Source organism: Rhincodon typus, chromosome 17 (assembly GCF_021869965.1).
Source record: "Rhincodon typus isolate 14 chromosome 17, sRhiTyp1.1, whole genome shotgun sequence".
Taxonomy (NCBI): Eukaryota; Metazoa; Chordata; class Chondrichthyes; order Orectolobiformes; family Rhincodontidae; genus Rhincodon; species Rhincodon typus.
The window spans coordinates 15939805-15954662 of NC_063348.1; the positions used below are offsets into that span (position 1 = coordinate 15939805).

The window sequence follows — 14858 nt, forward strand, 5'->3', positions numbered from 1 at the left end:
AATAGCCAGAAACAGCACTCACTATGTTATAAGTGATACCTTTGTAATTGACATATATAGTAATAGCAAGTGATTAACTTTATTGGTGAGGTAGGGTCAGTTCTCATTGGCATCAAGAGCTGTGTTAGTGGTGGGGGTTATGCACCAATGCTCTGAAGTGTATGGGGTTGGTTCAGCTCAGTTGGCTGTATGAAGCAGTGTGATGCCAACAGTGTGGGTTCAATCGCCACAGTGGCTGAGGTTACCATGAAGATTCTCCTTCTCAATCTTTCCCCCAACCCTCATGTTAAATCACCGCCAGTCATCACTCTCTAATGAGAGAGCAGCCCTATGGTCTGGTAAACAACACATGCATTTACTGAAGTATCAGCCAAAAATAAGCTTATTCAATTAATTAAAAAGAACTTAAGTGTCTCCCTGAATTTTACAAAATCAGTATGGCGTGATTGTGCTTCTTGCAATTAAAATCTAATTCAAAAATTTAATTTAAAAATCTAAAGTTTTTTATAGTGATCTGGTTTAGATACTTTGTTCTATTTAATATTAAATCAAACATGTATTGGATTTATATCTGTAATATAGTGCAGTGAAACTAAATCACAAATGAATGTTAATCATGAGATTGTTCTATACCAACCTGTAAAAAAATGTCTTGTGTTCAGTTACTCATTCAATTTGCTGTTAGGTATGTCCTGTCTGTTGAGAATTTTCTTCCCATTGTTAAAAAATCATACTTCCTACATTACAATTACTTACACTTGATAACCAAGAATTACCTCAGATATTATCTAGACTTTGGTATGTAGGCCATAATTTCAAAATATGTGGATGACACAATATGTGCTGAAAATACTTATAGATTTCAAACAAAAAGGTAACAGGTGGATAGATGTGATATATTAAATTTTAAAGCAGGCAAATGTGAAGTGATATATATTTGGCTGGAACAAAGAGGACAGGAACTGTAAAACAAATGATATAACTCTATAGGGGGTACAGCAGCAGGGGGAACCTGCGGATGTTTGTACACAAATCACTGAAGATGGCAAGACAAGTTGAGAGAATTGTCATTAAATTACAGCAGATGCTGTATAAATAGAGGAAATGGGATTAAAATCCTGGAACTCCTTTTCCATCGTCACTGTGGGTGTCCTTGTACTATTGGTTGCAGACGTTCAAGGTGGCTGCTCATCGCCACTTTCTAAACGACAACTAGAGACATGCAACAAATGCTGGCCTTACCTCTGTCAGCTATGTCCCTTAAAGGAACAAAAACAAGAAAGCTGTGATAAACCTAGAAAAAACATTGACAACCGGAATATCGTGTGTAATTCTGGGCACCACTATGAGAAGGAAAGTGAAGGCTTCCGAAGGGGTACAGAATTAAGAAATAACGGACAGGAGTGATTTGAGGGATGAGCAATATCAAATAGATTGGAGACGATGGAACTGGTCTCCTTAGAAAGATAAACTCGGGAGATGTGAGTCAAGTACTCAAAATCAGGGCGGGTCTGGGCGGAGTTATCACTGAAAAATTACTGTACCCTTTTCCGAAAGGATCATGAACTGGAGGACCACAATTTAAGATGATAGTAAGCAAAAGAACACTTGACATGAGAAAAAATCTTTACACCTCAGAGAGGCGTTAGTATCTGGAATGTGATCTAAATGCTGTAGCGACAAATTCAATTGTGGCTTGCGAAAGAGAATTAAATGATTACCTGAACAGACAAAAAAAAATGCCGATTTTAAAAAAAAGACAGGGGAGCGATTGGGCCAGTTGTTTATAGGAGAGCCAGCAACAACACGACGGGCCGAACCGCCTTCGTCTGTGTTGTAACCATGCTGTGATTCACCAAAATCATCTAGGGGATAAAAAAAACCTCTTCAAGTAGAGGTTTTCCCAAATAGGGGCAGTGCGGGGGCCCGCCTTTTTTTTCCGATGTTTGAATAAATTCGATTTGGAAGGCAGAGAGAGGAAACGCCTGCTTCACACAGTCTGTCGTTCGATTCCTTTTGCAAAAAGAGCTTTGATGTTGGAGTGGGAGGGGAAATCTGGTGTTCATCATCCCCGAGTGGGTGAGGCAGGAAATGGGCGGGATCCGGGCTGCGACTCTTTATTAGAAAGGAAAGAAAGAAGATTCTCATTCTGCAGTCTGGGCGCAGCCGGCGTGAAGAGTTTTAACTGTATTCAGCCTGATCGCTGCCCTGGTGCCGGTTCCTTTCTCTTCACAATCGAGACTGTAGAAAGAGAAGCTGTCAGTATGAAGATCACAGATGGCGCCCAAGTGATCCAAGAGGGAGTGCTGGAGAAGAGAAGTGACAACCTGCTCCAGCTCTGGAAGAAGAAATACTGTGTCCTGACCCGGGACAGTGTTGGTCTCTACCCGGATTGCCAGAGGCGCTCCCGGAGGAAGGAGCTGACCCTGCAGCAGATCCGGACGGTAGACTGCGTGGAGAGGACCGGCAAGTACATTTACTTCACTGTGGTGACCACCGACAACAAGGAGATGGACTTCAGGTGCCTGGGGGAGAGCTGCTGGCACTCGGCCATCACCATGGCTCTCATTGAATTCAAGAACAGGAAAGCCATCCAGAGCTTCAAATCCCGGCCGGAAAGCGAGAGCCCGTGCCCGGACCAACAGGAGAAAGTGTTGGGAAGGTCACCTTAAACCTGCTCCCCGTCTCCACCACCTCTTTCCCCATTGCTGCACGGGTAAGGACTGGACCCGCTCCTTCTCCCCAAAATATTTCATATTCAGTCCTCCTCCGGCTTTCCCTGTCTCTGTCCGAACTGGGTCAGTGTCTCTCTCTCTCTGAGCTAGCTGGGGAAATCCCACCTTATTAGTGTGGGTTACAGCCTGACTCGGGCTCCCAGTGAGATCAGGGATAAACCCCTGTTGTTTTTTTTTGGACAACCTGCTCCCTCGGTCCTTGGTTTTTTTTTTAAAAAACATTCATTTCTTAAAGGCTGTAGTAAAACTCCGCTCCGCCACGTGGAGTCTCGAATTCCTGGGACTAAGCCAATGTCGTCGGCAGCGCCAACCTTCGACCTCAGAATCTGTGGGCGTTTGAGACTTTTCCACTTCCCGATGTGGGAATGAGTCACTCATTCCGGGATAGGGTCAGTGTTGCCCATAACCAGTAGTCCCTCCATTCCTCTCTTCGTGGTGTCTTTTTACCTTTTTTAGCATATGATGGCGGCCTGGAGACGCATTCAGTGGGAACCCGTGTTGACACTTGTCGGGTTCAAAATTTAATCTGCTTGGCATTCAGCTGTACATCCAATAGTAGGAAGATCCCAGGCCCGTGCTATTAATTAGCTGACCTCAAACCAAGTAGCTTAAAAATGGAAGCTTATGTGCTTGGTGCTTCTAAACCAAACAATCAGATTCTCTCCTAGTTGCTATCTCGTGTTGTGTACATCTTCGGCCATTGGTAAGATCAAGCTGAACTGTGAATTCACCCATTGCCAACTTAGCCGCTTTTGTGCGGAGTGGTTACTTTGGTGATTCAAGATTAAGATAGGAGTTGGAAGGAAGAAAAACTAAGGCATGAAAGAAATCGGTTAACTTGCTTGTCAATCTCTTAGGTTGACATTAAACTATAATAATTTACTGTTAAACTCATCACAATTTGACTGATCAACTCTTTCCTTTTCTCCAGTTGATGTACAGTTGACAACTCACTTCCATAGACTTGAAAGCTAAAGTACTGGGCTTGTTTTGCCTAATATTAAATATTTGAAAATAACATGGTTGCAGAATGGTAGAAAATGCTGTAGTCACTAACTGCAATGTGGTCTTTTTCCAGACAGCCAAATTTGATCAAGGAAATGTCTCAATCCGAGTTGTGGATGAAGGAAACTGTAAGGGATTGTGAGAGATTCAAACACGATTTCATCCTCGGAGCTGCTTCTACAAATCGATCCGAGCCGCTGCATATGGAGCCAGTGGAAAGCCAGGCTGAAAGGAGGCTGTGGGGGCCAACCAGAAATCTTTCTCTATTTATTTGTCTATTGCAGTACCCAAGAACTTTTATCTGTTTGCATCAACTTTTCACATAAATTATTTTGTAATCTAATTGTGTATATTTATTAAAGTTTTTAAAAAAAAACAAATCGGTCCTTTTTGTTCTCTTCCTTGTTCTGTTATTGTATTTACATAAAGCATGGAAAGCAAATGGTACAGCTTACAGCTGAGGCTCAGAGCCATGAAAGTGTTTAGTGTGGCATCTCTAAACTACAAATAGTCTGTCACTGTTCTCGTTATGGAAGGCTGATTGCTGATCAATCAGATCAGTGACATTTGACTTGTTTAAAAAATGTAGTCAACCAACAATTAGTTCTTTCCAATCCTCCAGACCAATAAAAGTCAAACCAGACAGACACCAAATATGAAATCTAAAGCGCAAATGGGTCTGTGTTGTCTGGCCCTTGAGGATTGGGTTGTTGGAAAGCTGAATTGATTCCAGGTACAACCCACGGATTAGTCACTTCCTTTGGGAAGGAGAAAAGCAACAAGGATAATGACATTTTCCACCCCCCCCCCCCCCCGATTCCTCAGGACACTAATTCCCACAACTGCTGCAACCCTCCCACTCCCAATTTCACAAGTATTTAGCCAAGGTAATTTGGTTATGTAAGCATACCTGCAGAATGTCAACCTTGGTGAACATTATAGCTGAACCAAGTGACCTCTTCATTACCTAACCACATCTTTATAGTTGCCAGCATAGCTCACTAAATAGCGAGACACCAAAGTTTTGCCGAACTATGGAAATAGTGTTACTCTACCAAACTGGTGTAATTATCAGGAGTGATTTTGATCCTATCATCTTTGCGAACCCCATCCTAATTGCTCTGTAGAGTTAGTTTGATTCAGATTTCAAAAGGCGAACAGATGAGTACTGACAGGACTGTTAGTTCTTGTATCACAGGAATCTTGGAACAAACTGAGTAGATGGGTGTGGTGCCATTCCTAGCAGAATATGATTAATAATACAATTTTTCTAACCTGATTATAAATTTAAGAAATGGTGGACATATTTTATTGTGAGATAATCATGGTTATCCAAGCTGTATTCCTATGATCACATACAATCATCAAACACTTAACCAACAATTTTCCTGCTCTGGACTAACATGGAAACTATTATTGGCAAATTAGTAGCTTTTTTTGCACTAGTTGGAGTTAATACCAAAGGAATACTTTCCATGGCACATGGAGACAGAATCTGCAGACTGAGTTATTTCCTTTATCCTTGCCTTACACAGGGCAACAATCATATACAGTAGTTGCCATTCTGCACAGTCCTTTGATATTTGCTCTTCATGGTCTTAAGTTCATGCTTGAAGAATGATCTTTTTTGCAATAAAAGGAAATGACAACAGCCTTTTTGGTACAAAATTTTGTTAGGTTTATAATTACTGGGAATGAACCACGTATATAAAGAACATAAGGAACAGAAGTAGGTAATTCAACCTCTTGAGCCTGCTCTGCCATTCAATATGATCATGGCTGATTTAATCTCAGCTCAACTTCATTTTCTCGTCCGCTCTCCATAATCCTTCAACCTGTCACTAATTAAAAATCTATCTCCTCCTTAGGTTTACTCAATGTTCTGGCATCACTGTACTCTAGGGTAGTGAATCCACAGGTTCATGACCCATGAGAGAAGTATTTTCTCCTCATTTCTGTTTTAAATCTGTTACCCCTTTTCCCAAAAATATGATCTCTTGTTCCAGATAGCTCCACATGAGGAAACATCCTCTCTATGCCTACTTTGTCAATCCCCTTTAGCATCTCATATACCTCAGTTAAATCTCTCATTTTGCAAAACTCTAGAGTCTCAGCCTAAACTGCTCTTTCTCTTATCATAAAACAAATTCCTCACCTCCACAATCAATCTAGTGACTCTCCTCTGAACTGCCTCCAATGTAACTGCAACTACATCACTCCTAAAGTAAGGGGACCAAGACTACATACAATTCTCCAGCTGCAGTCCCATTAATGCCATATACAGTTGCAGCAGCACTTCCGTACTTTTACACTCCATCCCTTTAGCAAAAAATACCAAATTCCATTTACTTTTCTTATTACCTGCTACACTTACATGCTTGTTTTCTGTGATTCATGCACAAGGACACCCAGACCCCTCTATACCAAAGCAGTCTGAAATTGCTCCCATTTAAATAATAAATTGCCTTTCTATTCTTAAGACCAAATGGATAAGCACACTCATAACCATATTAAACTCTATCTGCCAAATTTTGTTTTTTTTTCTTTATTCATTAATGGGACAAGGCTGTTGCTGGCTAGTCAGCATTTATTGCCCATCCCTAATTGCCCAGAGGGCAATTCAGAGTCAATGAACCTATTCATATGCAAGTGCTTAGAACCTAGAGTCAGTTTTATAGCAGTTTGAGACGTGGAGTCTTGCACTGAGATCTCCATACTATAAATTTATTTGTCAAAATTTTATTTCTGCCATTTTGCAACAGATATAAATACTTAATACTAGTCTACATCACAAGAGCATGATCAAATGGGATGTATAGAACATGAATAAATAATCAGGAGTGGAGACAAGCTGGTCTTATTAATGAATACATATTTGAAGGCATGGCTAATTTCCATTGTGCTTCATACAGCTTTCAAAAGCAATAATTAACCACAGAATATACACATTTTCATTTATACAATCATGTAGAAATTTCAAAGCTCCTAAGGTTTACACCCTCAATGTAGTGTGCAACCACATGTAACCATAATGAATAAATAGGTCTCACCTGGATCATGACTTACATCCAGCACAAATTCCATTCTTTGTCTCTCGCATCTCCTCTGAAAACACCAAAGCTTTTGAAATATTGTTCCTTTTAGCCCATAGCATGAGTTCCACTACAGAGATTAAAAAGATCCTTCTCAACCATATCTTTCTTATATCCTGCATTCACTTCCCTCTCAAGTGTATAGGGCCTCCTTTCTCCTCACATTCCTCCAAGCAGCCTGCACATTCTTCAGATCATCTATCACCTAAAACAGCATACCACCATCAAATACATTTTCTCTTAACACTCCCCCCCATCTCTGCTTTCTATTCTCCCTATGACATCCTAGAATCACATAATGTTGCAGTACAGGAGGCAATTGCTGGCCTTCTGAATGAGCAATCCTGGTTCACTTCTACCAGTCATATCTCCAGCTACTCAACCCCTGCCACTGCCACTGTCCCTCCCTTATTCAATTCCCTTCTCCCGGACTGTTCTACAGGAGCCAAACACATCTTCCACATAACAACAATTTTTGTGTATTTCATTTAATCTTGAACAGATATGTAAATGGCAAGTTATGCCTCTTTGCGTCAGAAATTCAGGTTTTACATGCATCTTCTCAGCTTTTTGGGTCAACATCTTCTTCTGCCACTGGATGAGGCTGGGGTTTCTCTTTCAACTGCTCCATGGTAATATTGCATTGGACAAAGACGTACAAGAGACAACAAACCACAATGGTCTTGGAGACTTTTGCTGGTACCCCTAATTGTAGGGATGGCTCTAGAACATCCTTGGTGATGGCCTCAACCACTTTTCCAACAGTTTTCAGCTCTATCCTGGCAGTCTGAGGGGTCATAAACCAAGGTTGAAGGGGAGTTCTGAGGGTCACTTGACCTGAAATGTTAACTCTGATTTCTCTCCACAGCTGATGCCAGACCTGCTGAACTTTTCCAGCAATTTCTATTTTTGAAGGGGACAATATTGTTCCCTGAAGAACCACCCATTTATTGATCTTAGATTTTACCAACCATTTTTGAAATGCAATTAACAAATAAAAGCCCCATGACATGCACTTATACAATAATTAAAGGAACCAGTATGCTTTTTGTTCATGAAGCATGTACAATTGAGAGGGGAGTGTTCATATGGCCAGATATGCCATTAATCATGCTGTACCCTGTGAGGAAACCTGCTGCCTGATAAAAGTGTTCTGTCACTACTGACTGTTTTTCATGGGGAAAACAACGTAGAAGCTTCTCCTGGCAAACAAGGACCTGTATATTTGTTTTGATGGATGCAAAATTTACCTCATAACTCCAGCTGTTGTTGGGAATATCAAGAAGATAGAGGGTGTTGAGTGGCCACCTTGTCAGTCCAAATCAGTGTTTTCTTTTTGTCCTGAATCTGGTGTGAAGATCTGGCTCTGGGAGACAGCATATATTGCTTTATTAGAGATCACAGCTTCCAAAATTGATCTCCTCCAACCTGACCCATTTGGGTAATCATGCGGAGATGGGCATGAGATACAAGGGGGAGAGTTATGAATCCACCTCAGTCCATAGATGTTCGTCTCCTGTCCCCTTGACCCAAACCAAGATATATAGGGCATTCCATAGTACACCATGCTCAGTATTACAGTATTGCTGCATTAAGAAAAACATTCTGAAATCAAATGAAAAATCAATATAATTGCCTCAGCAAAATAGAAAGTTCTCTTTATGACAGGTATCTCTAGCATGACTGAATTGCTAAACTAGATCTGGCCGGAAGGCCCAAACAGAGAAAGCCAACAGCATTTTCACCTATGAAGATCAGGTTAAACTGTGTAGAAAATGAATGGTTTAAATAAATTTGGCGCATCTAAATTGCTATGCGTGTCACATCTACTCAGCCTCTGCACTGGCCCAACACATTATAACCCGCACACCTCATACATTCAACAGGCCTCGTGGAAGCATGCCCAACAGTGCTTACTGAACTTACACAATTCTTGCCTGCACTGCAAATACATATCATCACGTACCCTCCATTTGAAGACTGCTATTATGTCAAAAGGCGACAAAATTATCTAAATAAGAGAACAGGCAGCCAAATCATGAAGAACAGTTTAAGGGTGACAGAACTTTATCGCAGAAGTGAATTTTGAGGCAGTTTTCAAAGGTCGAGAGATAAGATGACTCGGAAGGATATTTCAGTGAGTTGGACTGAGGCAGTTCAAGTAAGACTACCACCTGTGATTGGATGTATTCCTGGAGATTTAATCACATAACCTCAATCCATTGGTCACCTCAGCTTCATTCACCAATTGGAAAGTGAACAGAATCTTGGATACCTGATAAGATGATTACTGATTAATCAAAAAGCCGTATAGATCCATATCCAGTATATTCTATGATAAATGAGGCGATAAGATGTAGAACTATCCGAGCACCAAATGATTTTTCAGCAGGGTCCTGGTGATTAATCCACAATTCCTGGAGACTCCAGGGTAATCCTGAACAACTGGCAATCCTAAATTGAAGGCTCTGTATTTGAAATACTGGAACTTAAGTCTGACTATACCAGGCATAAGTAGTCATTTGGCATTTGTCATTTGTCATTGCAAGAGTCATTACTAGTACTGACATTGTGCACCAGCAGCTGTTAAGCAAATCTAGCAGCTAGTACCTTTAACATCAACCAGTAGTGAAGTGATACTATTATGTCTTACAACTTTAGATTAAAAGCCTGGTCAAACACATACAAAAAGCATTATAGCATTGTAATTAAATTGTCAGTTGCTGTGTGGTCCCCTTTCTTCTATTCTGTAGGAACAGAAAGCCTGAACAATCACTGTTTATGAGGCATGAATTTAACTTGGGGATCTGCTTCCATTTTAACTTTCAATGTAACTTTTAGAAATTGATCTTGTAACACAGGCAGTGCTGGCTCAGTCTTTGTCTTGTGGCCAGGTACCAGGCACTAAAATTAGTATCAGACTGGGTAGAGGAGGGAGGTAGAGAACTCACTGTTTTTAATTACAAAAATTCAGCTTTCAGCAATTCTGATTGAGACTTGAAATGTAAGTGTAATCTTTTCCATTTTGCACTGATGCTGTCTTAGCTGTTCAGTCTTTCCAATATTTGTTTTTAATTCAACCCTGGTGGTCATTTTTGAACAGGTCCCATCAGAGAAATGTATTGAATTCATGCCATGGTGAAAACCTATTATCTCCGGGTTGCTAACTCAATAGCACAACTGTAACGTCACTGTCCCCATTTGTGCTCTAAGACAGAAATACTGCACAACAGCACTTAAATTGTGACTGCCTCTGAATGATCAGCATTTATTCCAATTATAATGATCATGTTGGCTCTGTCCTGTTCTTTGTTATATTTAGCATTTTTATCATTCTGGATTTCAAATAACCACCAGCTGTATACTGACATTCTTGGATTCCAGAGATATCTATAATTAGCAAAAACAAACTTTATGGTTGGGAATTTCCCGACTCAACAGGGCTCCCACTGCCGAGGCCAAAATTACAGGATTTCAGAGGGCAGTGGGACCCAGGGTCACATTTTATTGATGGCTCTATCAGAGAGTCAGAAGCTCAGCATTGAGCTGAAGAGTGTGGACTCTGCTGGGGTGGCACCTTGAGGAAAAAGGACACAGAAATGATTATGCATTCATGTAGCCAGACAAGTGGGGTCTGTGGGCCAGTAAGACAGGCCTCAGCAATATTTTTTGTGTCAGGGAAGGGGGTCAGTAAGAGCAGGTGGTGTTGATGTTGCGGGGGCAGCCACTGCAATCTGGGAGCCCCTCATTGGGAAAAGAGGGTCTGAAAAAGAGAGCCCACTAACCACAGCCCACTAGGAGGCTGCCAGTTGGTGTGGAGATTTTCCTACACAGTGGGCAAGGTGACAGCAAAGAAGGGAAGAGGCTCTTAATTGGCCACTAGAGTGGCTCATTTTGGCTTCAGATGGATGGGCCAACCTTGGACAAATGGTATGATAGCAGGAAGGCCCGCAAAATGACTTCGCATGGCATTTTGTTAGTCTTTCTCACTTACAATGTGTAATTTTCCAATTTGAGATCTTCTCAAAATATATTACAGGAACATATGACAGGAGTAAACTATGTAGATATCTTGTTCTGGCATTCAATGAGATTATGGTGAATCTGTAATCTAATTCACTGTTTTTATGTCACATTTCCTCAATATCTTTGGTTAACAAAACTCTGTTCATCTCAGATTTAAAGTAAAACTAACCTAGCACAAATTTTTTATTTGCGGCAAACATGTGTGAGAAAGTGTTTCTGAAATTCATTCCTAAAAAGATCTGGATATGCCTCTCAGATCTAGATTTCCCAATCACCAAAATTTGTTTTTTATCTACCCATTTGTTCTACTTAATATCAAGAAAATATTCAGGTTGGATCAAGTCACTGGCAGCACAGTGTTTTAAGCTACCACGTTGCCATCTCATTGCATAATTGCTGTGGTGCAGAACTACTGATGCGCTAGATGACAAAATTATTCACAAATTAGTTGTTACTGCATGTCTTCTAATCTAATGATAGACTTCATCTGAACCCTGACCATTTCTGGAAGTCAATTTACTTGCTAAAGTGTTTCCCCTGTTGATTGCCACTCTGACATTTTTAATTGGCACTGTGTATCAAGATGTAGAAGAAGACAAGCAAATTGACCAGGAACTGCATATATCCGAAGGATGAAAATCCATACGATTCAAACAGGAAGCCTCGAATAGTGGGAGACACTGAGCGAATGAGAGAGTGAACACACATATTAAATCCCAACATCGCACCTAAAGAAAGAAATTCACAATTAAATAACGAATGAGACAGCAAAACAAACGCAAAGTTAACAGGCCTGGTACAAAGAGCCCAACTTTTCCTTTCAACATAGTAACCCAATCTAGGTCATATAACCCAACTCCCACCACTTAAATAATTCAATCTGCCTCACTCAGCTGAACTACTCCAGCAGCACAGTATCCCAGCCTGGTATAGCTGAGCTCCTTTCTATTGCTCAGGTCCAAGAAAATGTCAGGTATTTGCATTTTGTTTCCACTGAATGGCATCATGGATATGATGGAGAACACAGCCTCTCCCTCTAAAGTTCCAAACAGACCTGGATAGAAGGAAGAGGGAAATCATCGGGTAAGAAGCATAAAAATAATAGCTGCGCCTAGATGCACAAGAGTTTAAATTTCTTGCTTTTCTATGCACAGGGAAGTGCCTCAAGTCACAGCATTAGGTGGACAAAAACATGGCTCTCCAACAGAAGTAGAAGATAGAAAGGATTGTATGAGATGAAGCAAAGCATAACCGTGAAGAATGGTGTGAAGTTGTTTATTAAGTCAAATTATGCAGAGGGTTTAGGGTATATCCATTAATAGGGAAGCAGAGGAATAAGGTCAGAGAGAGCTCTGTTTTGGAGCAGTATAGGATGCATACGAAGAAGAAAAGCCATCTTGCTTTTTTTGTAGTGTCTTCTATGATCTTATGACATCCTAACACATTCTACAGTCAACTGAAGCCCTTTTGGAGTACAGTCACCATTGAGATGTCAAAAACACAATATGCAGGAAGGCTCCAAAAACGGCAACGAGGTAACCATCATTATTTGCTTTAATCATGTTGTTTAGGGACAAATAGCACAGCCATTGGAGAAAATTCCTCTTCTCCTCTTTGAAAGTTTGAATATAAAGTAGACATTGTTGAAATAGTGGAAGAGAGTAAAACTGATTTTGGTTTAACATTTAATTAGAAATAGCACAGTACACCCTCAGTGCTGCACTGGTATAGCAGTCTACAGTTTGGAATGGGGCTTGAACTTAAAAACGTCTGATCAAGAGATGAGAATTAAACTATTAGGATAGACTGGGATAAAGCCTTGAAGGGATTGAAAAGCTAGCGTGAGAATTTTGCTAGGGGTGGGACATGTATGGACCTTTGATATGAAAGGGTAATGGAGAAGTCTGCATTTGTAGGGGTGAGGATGCGGGTTGCAGTTATGGACTCACTGGAGACTGAGGCAAGGACGATAGCGGTGAACAATTTAGAGAAATTTAAACTTGAAATGGTGAAGATAATAGGTTCCAGCTGCAAGAAAAGGGCAACCATTCAGTACCTTAGCCATGACTAAACATTATGCATGAACTTAGACATATAACCTTTGCATCATAGTGTAACATAAGGAGGGGAAAATAGGGGACGAAACATAACAGACGTGGCAAATTATGACCTTGCCGAATTATTCACATGTACACATAATCCGGAAGGATACAATGGATAAGGATGTGAGGCAATATGATAAAATCACAGAGCTCAGGTGGTGATTTGGCCTATTGTGTTTGTGTCAGCTCTTTCAAAGAATTATCCAATCAGTCCCACTGTCTTATTGCCCCACAAACTTGATTTTTTTCTACATAAGAATATATTTACTAATCTTTTGAAAGTGGAAGTCTTGTGATTTTTCTCTTTCAACCTGGAACTTTCTGGACCTTATGGCTCAGTAAATCACTATTTTCATAATGAATCATAAGGGAGTGGGAGGGTTTGAAGGGGCTGTTTAATAGAAGCACTGTGTTATATTGTCCACTTACCAGTGTCTGTGGGAGCAACTATTTTGGTTAAGATACTATTCGTGGTGAGGTAGAAAACAGAAATTCCCAGAGTCATCGGGATGCAAGTGAGGCAAAATTGGAATATGTTTGTCATCAGTGCCTGATGGAAAAACAGATGGAAACCATTAAACTCCGGACAAAAGAAGAAATTAAAACCAAATGACACAATCATAACGGCACAGTCCACGAACTGTGGACGTGTTCCTCTCTGATTTTTTGTTACGTGGCAATATCACAGCTTAAGATCAGGCAGAAGAGTTAGGAATTGGCAGTAAATGCCTTCTTGTCAGCAGTGCCTATATTCTATGAATAAAAAAAGGCCACTTCAGTGAAATATGTCAGAAACTACATGATAAACTAACTGAGCAACAGTGAATGTCTCCAGAATAGAGAGAAAGGAGTTCAGGCACAGAATAGTGAAGAAAATCTTCGAAAACTGCCCTGAAGTATTTTTATGAGTGATTTGATCTTCCAAGGCTTCAGTCTCCTATAACCCTCGCTCTTATTCTTCAAAAAAGGCCTCAGACCCACTAACAAGACATTCAAAGGACTTCAGAAACACCCAACAACACTCTTATTTTTGTTGCTGTCACCCCTCTGATTACTTGAGGCAATGAAATCCTACCTACCTGTACAAAACCTATAGAATACCCCTCGATCTGAGCATGCTTTAAGTTCCACAGGAAGAACCTCTGACTCTTACCCTGTGACCTTTATCATTACATCATTTTGAGGATGTGAACTAGCCTCAAGCTATGAGCTACATCCTGCTATTAAAGTCATATCCACAAGCACAGCTGCCACAGTGAGACAGTCCATAGGGTTACTGTGGTAATGGACAAAAGCTTTTAACATTTCTCTTTGAACTGCCAATTTTCTCTCTTCTTTCACTCTCTCTCCCTGCCACCCCACCCCCCTCCCCTAGTGTCAACACTCCAGGAGAGACCCAGAGTTTCCAGGAATTGAAGATTAATCTCCAGAATGACACTTTGCAAGCAACTAGGGAGGAAAAAAATCACAAGGGCATTATGATTTTCTTTTAATTTTCTGCAACATCTTTTATATCCTGTGTGCACACCCTTCTTAATCTTTACACCACCCAGTATATTACTCACTGGTTCATAAAAGACGTGTGCTTTCGTTATTCTCTTGCTGTACAAGGCAAGGTGAAGGACAAGCCCACAGTATTGCACAAGATCAAAAAAACTTACCATAGCCAAACCCAACAGACAAATCAGCAGAATGGACCAGAGAAGCAGGGTTTTTTCTACAATTCGCTGAGTCAGCCATCCAACCACTAGACCCTGCATAACCTAGGAAACAGCAAGAACAATCAGAAAGCTACTGACATCAATTTAATCTGAAGAACATGCAATAGACCATGAGAAAACAAGTAGGAGACTGGAGGAGGACTGTTCAAAGATCAGGTAGTTTGAATTCAGCAAAGA

The 14858-nt window shown here is 40.6% G+C and overlaps 2 protein-coding genes across 3 annotated transcripts in view; one reads left to right on the forward strand and one right to left on the reverse strand.

Annotated features, from left to right (window-relative positions):
- The first annotated feature begins 2115 nt into the window (after nucleotides 1-2115).
- On the forward strand, nucleotides 2116-4125 carry phlda2 (pleckstrin homology-like domain, family A, member 2). 2 transcript variants are annotated; one of them, XM_048607053.1, is made up of 2 exons: nucleotides 2116-2716; nucleotides 3818-4125. In XM_048607053.1, exon 1 carries the CDS (start codon nucleotides 2265-2267, stop codon nucleotides 2670-2672), a length of 408 nt encoding a protein of 135 aa, XP_048463010.1. In that variant the 5' UTR covers nucleotides 2116-2264; the 3' UTR covers nucleotides 2673-2716; nucleotides 3818-4125. The 2 variants fall into 2 exon arrangements, with proteins under 2 accessions (XP_048463010.1, XP_020387830.1); XM_020532241.2 differs by having other exon boundaries at nucleotides 2121-2716; nucleotides 3814-4125.
- Nucleotides 4126-6450: 2325 nt separating this feature from the next.
- Nucleotides 6451-14858, reverse strand: part of slc22a18 (solute carrier family 22 member 18) — an 85203-nt gene continuing 76795 nt past the window's right edge. The window contains exons 8-10 of the mRNA XM_020532240.2: nucleotides 14622-14723; nucleotides 13390-13510; nucleotides 6451-11586 (exon numbers count right to left, since the gene is read on the reverse strand). Coding sequence (XP_020387829.1) covers nucleotides 11420-11586; nucleotides 13390-13510; nucleotides 14622-14723 — 390 coding nt within the window. The 3' untranslated portion in view covers nucleotides 6451-11419. The remainder of the gene's footprint in view (nucleotides 11587-13389; nucleotides 13511-14621; nucleotides 14724-14858) is intronic.

Coding starts and splice junctions, on each gene's coding strand:
- phlda2 (XM_048607053.1), top strand. CDS start 2,265: ATGAAGATCACAGATGGCGCCCAAGTGATCCAAGAGGGAGTGCTGGAG.